Raw genomic sequence first — 5749 nt, 5'->3', positions numbered from 1 at the left:
TGGTTTTGCACTGGCAAAATGTGTGGATGGTACCTGGTATCACCTTGATCAAGGTTCAAAGCGAGCTGAGCGGATACTAAAAGCTGGAGTTAAAACACTGCAGAACGCTGATTGGACAGAGAGAACCGTCACTAGAATTGTCACTTGCGCAACACAATCCTGTCCAAATCCACCATTTGTGAATAGCCAAGCTACCGGCATTTTTTTTTTAATTTACTTTGAATTATCTTTGGATACTTATTTTATCTAAAGAATCTCTATTACTGAAGATGCAAATTAACCGCTGCACCAATGGTATGAAACGGTACATACTTCCTGTCTTCTAAATGGACGTGGCCTCATTTGAAAGTGCAGTGAATGTTGTTTGGATGGACGAACAGTTATAATTGCATAATTTAATATTTTCTTTTGCTAACATTAATATTTAAACCGCTAAAAGCGATATTTAGCATTATGAAAACGAGTTTTTTTGGGGAATTTGCAAATATTAGCTGTTGTTAGCTTCTCTGTGTTGCCAGATCCCACAAGAGTTTGTTCCTGAGTTGTCTTAAACAAAGTAAAATTTCTCCTTATGTGTCCGTCTGAAAAAGATTTTTAGTGTAGAATGTTCTTAAATATGTGGCTCTGGAAAAGTGGGTCCAATGTTTACTATAAATTATATTATATTGGTGGCTATGGAGCAAAAGAATTGGTTATCTTTGGTCACGTTCATTTCTCGCATTGGAATCAATATACTCTAAGCTCTCGTACATTTCATTTGTACAGACTCTGGCCACACACCATTGACAAGTGTTAACTTCCTTGAAGGCGGAAACTCTGTTAAAGTTGAAAACTATTGGATCTGCCCAGAGCCACTCTGGATCTGCCATAACCAATCGCTAACGTTTGGTCGTGACTAGGGCTGCACGATTATGGCCAAAATGATAATCACGATTATTTTGATCAAAATTTTGATCGCGATTATTCTCACAATTATTTGTTGATTTTAACCAAAACTAATTTTATTGTCACATAGGCTATTTATAACTGCGAGAGGGAGGGTGATGGACGCTACTCACAGAGAGACGGCTGACTCAATATGGATGGGTCCAGCACGGGTCGAACGGCGGAGACACGTCGTGTGTATGAAACGTCTGTGTAGTCACTGCGCTGCATTTTTATGAACTATGATCTTCTCGCCATGGGTCAAATCTCTGGCCCGGGTCCAGCAGCTCCATCTCACACGCTGTTACTCTGCCAACTGAAGTTAGTTGCATTCAATAACTTCTTCTGTGTTCTTCACCGTGGCGGCTGCGATAGCAGAGTTACCCGCGGAAACACTGGTACAAATACAGGTTTGCCCCCTCATATTTAACAATACACAGCTGTGTGGCGGTGTCGCGAGGAGAGTAAGAGAAGAGAGAGCAGAGGGGAGATTCAACATAGGCACAGCTTTACAGACAAAATGGGTCATGTAACGCAAAATTAAACCATATCCATAAACAGCATTGCAGCGGATGCGAGGACACCGGTGCATCCTAGAGGAGCTAACAGCTAACAGCTAACAGACGTTCATAGCACCGACCAGCACTGGTCACCGCTGTTGAAAAAATAAACTGGTAAACCTTAAGACCGACGTATAACCGTCTGCTATCTGATGAGTTTTCCTCCCATTACTCTGTCCTCTGTGACTGTCTACATCTAGAAACTAAGCTGCACGGGGTGCAGAGAACTACTCTGACTAGCACATGAGCAGACGGGTTTACAGAGCGGTAGATTAGCTATGCAAAAAACCCGGAGCGTTCTATGAAATGACGCTTTAAAAATAATAATCGCTCGATCCCGCAAATTTAATCGTGGGAAGTCAAAATCGTGATCGCGATTAAAATTCGATTAATCGTGCACCCCTAGTCCTGACGTTGGCTCAGCATCGCTAACGTTAGCCTTAGCTAACTGCTTCAAGACTAACTGAGCAAGAAAATTTTACCAAACCCCGTGTGGAAGAGGGCCACAACATTACGACCACCAACAAAACTCATCAAAGATTGTTCATGCTTGGGCTTTAACTTCAGGATATTTTGCAGCGTTGTCACAGCGGACCGAATGGCTTCGAACACATCTTTCTTTGCCGCCATTACAGAACTACAACCCTAGCGCAAACTCATCTACATTTTTAAGAGTCCATAGTCTTCCAGGCAACAAACCCGTCATAGTGAAAACTAAAAATAGTTTAAAAAGTTAACATACCTATGTGTTTTGGCACTAGAGTATTTACAGCATTAGCACGATTATTAGGTTTCATAACAAAGATATGATTTCATCCTAGCAAACAAACCTTCACATACAGCAATACTGCAAGCGGGCACATGAACATTCATATTTATGTCTTGTCACTTTTTATGTTTTTGTCACTGAAGATCAGTTCAAACACTGTCATCCACCCTTTCACTACGATCTCCTTCTGGATCCTGAAGCTGGTGGATTTTGATGAGCTTGGTTTTGGGCAAATGGCTGAAAGACACAAACCACGGGTAAAATTAGATCAGTCATCAAACATTACTGACACAGTGAAAAAAGTCTTTGTAAGTTCAAAGAGGGACAATGCCAAAGTAGGCAGAAGAATATGCCAGCTGCAGCATGGAACCATGATATTTAAACCACAATTCAAATTATTTTTTTATTAAATTAGTATTTAAATAATGTAAAACAATCTATTGATAAAGGACTTATAACAAATTATTAAATTATATATTTTATATAATTTAAATAATAATTTGGCATGACAGAATAAGCAACTGGTGAGTAACAAATAGTAAAATTCTAAAAGCATTTTTAAAAACTATTAACAAATCAGCTAAAAATGTAGTAAAAATACACAATTTCATTGCAATTATTCACAACTAGATAACCAATTTAAAAATCTACATCCAATGGCCTGCTTTAGCCTTCATACAGGAAACAAAATTGTAAAAGTGAAAGTTGTGTAAAATAAAAGGGTTCAACATGTAAAGGACAGCCTGTCAACAGAGACAAACATCGAGAAGTGCGCCACCTGGTGGTGAGGGGAGTAACGAAAATAAACTGTCGAAGGTGCTGCCGCTCTGACAACTCCAGGAGGAGATCCAGAGAGATTCTGCGATTGTGCATATCCTACATGCAAGAAAAGAAGGTTAATCAAAGTGCGTGAGAGACAAACTTTTATCCATCTTTTAACACAAATTGTGTGCATTTATGCTATGTGTGAGCGCTCACCATGTAAACGTCAAACTCATCGAGGCATCTGAAGGGTGATTCGGTGATCTCCCACAGGGAGAGCATGAAGCAAACAGTGGAGAAGGAGCGTTCACCACCAGACAGAGACCTCATGTCACTCGCACCATTATCCTCCCTGCCTGGAGGCGTTACCTTCACGTGTGTCACAACAGGTTTGTTTATTACTTGTATTTTCTTTTCTTCATAAAATAAGAACAAAAAAATACTTTGCACAGCTACAACGTAGGACAGGTACGTCGGAAGGGGACAGTCAAAACTTGCGCACTCTGTCTAACTTGCAAAGAAAAATTCAATAGCTGGCAACTTTTTGGTACTACAAGACCTTCGTCAGGCAAAAAATACACCATCATGAATCATCATTTGCTGGATGAAAGTTGACAGCTATTAAATTTAAAGTTAGACAGTGTGCGGAAGTTTCTTTGCAACTTAATAAATCAAAAAAGAAGGATGCATGTTGCGAGTTCCAGTTTTTAGTTTCAGACATTTTTGGGGCTTTTATGAACTGATGGGAGAAAGAGAAAGTGTGACATGTGCACATGAGCCAAGTATGTGTCACTTACATGGTCACCAGGATATCCCATCTTATTTTAAAATGTGACTGTGTAACACATCTTTTAGCTTCATTATAATGTGATTTGGTATAACTGTAATTTGCATTTATAAATACTCTTAGATTTTAATTACATTATTAAATAAAACACAACAAATGTGCTACAAAATAAATGCGGTAAAACAAACAGAACACATTTTTGAAGTAATTTATATATTTTCAAAAGATAAAATAGACTTACCGAGATTGAGAGTGTCTCATTATTGTGATCAAAAATCATAGAGCCACAGCAGTTCATCTTTATCAGAAAGTTATTGAAGTACAACTTGCATCTGACCGAGAGGGACCTTTAGGAGGAGGAGGAGGAGGAGGAGGAGGCAGAAGAAGAAGAAGAACTTTACACTGTCAAATAAACACTACAATACAATGTATTTGTGGATTGTTTTACAAACTTTAGACAGCAGGCATTTACCTACGCATTGTTTTATATCTACTCTGCCTGTCTGACATGATGGTGTCGAGTCGATCGATGAACCTCCGCAGATCTCTCACTTGGTTGGTTTTCTCTTTGTAGAGAGCGAGGGCCTCAGCATACTCCCTAATGAGGGCAGAAAATGACAGCCTACATTTGTCTGATTCCAGTCTTCAGTGTGCAGGTGTAAAACGAGGCCAGAAGATGATTTGGGGATGCCAACGGGCAGATCGGATTGAAGTATTTAGAAGGAAAAACTATCGGTGGCAGAAGAAATCTCTTTAAAATAAGACAGAAGGAAGCTAGGTGGCTCCTGAGACTCTTCTTCTACCTAAGACAAACTAAAAAATGTTGCTACAAACAGTAAAGGATCTAAGATAGCTAATTATCTTAGCTGGCCTGCAAAGATCAAATGTGGGGTCAGGAGTGAAGAAATAATTCCAGGTAGTATTTAGAGCCTTTGCATAAGTAAAACTAAAAATTCCACACTGTAAAAATACTGCATTACAAGTTTAAAAATGTCACTTAATACACATCAGCAAAAAGTGTACGAAAACTATAAAAAAAGTCATTAACTGAAATTGTATTTATATGTAGTATGTATTACAGGCGTAGTAATGTGTAAGCAGCATTTCATTATTGTATAGTTGGGTGAGATAGAGCTCCTTCATTTTATATAATGTGGGCTAGTTAGTAATCAAAACTAATGCATCACATTTTGAGCTCACCTTTATTTGTGAAGGAAAAAGGGATTACAGGTCTCACCAGTGATGGAGTACTCGAGTCCTGGACTCGTGACTTGACTTGGAAATGCCCACTGATGACTCAAGGATTTATGAAATTGGACTTGAGATCATGAGATTGGACTCGGAAGTTGGATAAAGTTTCTGACTACTTTTATGTGTAATAGGCAGTGATGCAGTACTCAAGTCCTGGACACAAGACTCGACTCAGACTAAAACTCAGGTAATGGTGACTTGACCCAGACTCTTCTTTGGTGACTCGGACTTGGACCCAAACACCGGGGACCCGAGACTCGACCTGGACGCAACAGTTGGTGACTCGACTACAACACTGGCTTTCATAATGTTTCTGTTTTGTACTAAATAAAGCTAAAATGATTCTGTTTTCACTGTGAGATAACACTCCTGTTAATAGAAAGCATGCGATTTCTCACCTGACAACCTGCTCGTGCTCGCCGTGGTTGCTCTCGTCCACTTTGAGTTTCTTCTGCAGCCAAGTGATCTCGGTGTCGATGCTCTTGGGGCTGCGGGTCACCTGCTGCCGTTCAGGACTGATCTCCGTGGCTTTGGCCACATATTCCTGCCATCACATGTGAGCTTTGATGACAATCTGACAGTAAAGTGTGAATCATCTCTTTGGTTGAGTTTACTAACTGCTAGTTGATCTGTACAGCTTAGTATAGCTATTAATCTACAGAACCTATGCGGCTAAAAAAAAGAAGCCTCAAATAT

General features: G+C 39.6%; 1 protein-coding gene and 1 long non-coding RNA gene across 4 annotated transcripts in view; both read right to left on the bottom strand.

Moving 5' to 3' along the window:
* On the bottom strand, window positions 1–890 carry LOC117935985. The gene is made up of 2 exons (XR_004654863.1): window positions 265–890; window positions 1–33 (listed from the first exon to the last, which is right to left on the bottom strand). It is a non-coding gene; the product is annotated as an uncharacterized LOC117935985 (long non-coding RNA).
* Window positions 891–2342: 1452 nt separating this feature from the next.
* The window catches only part of smc6 (structural maintenance of chromosomes 6), an 18320-nt gene continuing 14913 nt past the window's right edge, over window positions 2343–5749 (bottom strand). For 2 of the 3 annotated variants that reach the window (XM_034858663.1, XM_034858664.1), the window contains 6 exons: window positions 5452–5597; window positions 4275–4400; window positions 4044–4149; window positions 3232–3384; window positions 3032–3129; window positions 2343–2490 (listed from right to left, as the gene is read on the bottom strand). In XM_034858663.1, the coding sequence (XP_034714554.1) occupies window positions 2403–2490; window positions 3032–3129; window positions 3232–3384; window positions 4044–4149; window positions 4275–4400; window positions 5452–5597 (717 nt within the window). In that variant the 3' untranslated portion in view covers window positions 2343–2402. Of the gene's footprint in view, window positions 2491–3031; window positions 3130–3231; window positions 3385–4043; window positions 4150–4274; window positions 4401–5451; window positions 5598–5749 lie in introns of those variants that run through there. The other variant, XR_004654859.1, reaches the window with a different exon arrangement.

The sequence above is a fragment of the Etheostoma cragini genome, chromosome 20 (genome assembly GCF_013103735.1).
Source record: "Etheostoma cragini isolate CJK2018 chromosome 20, CSU_Ecrag_1.0, whole genome shotgun sequence".
Classification (NCBI taxonomy): domain Eukaryota; kingdom Metazoa; phylum Chordata; class Actinopteri; order Perciformes; family Percidae; genus Etheostoma; species Etheostoma cragini.
The sequence above is the reverse complement of the archived record's forward strand: the minus strand, read 5'-3'. Positions and strand labels throughout refer to the sequence as shown.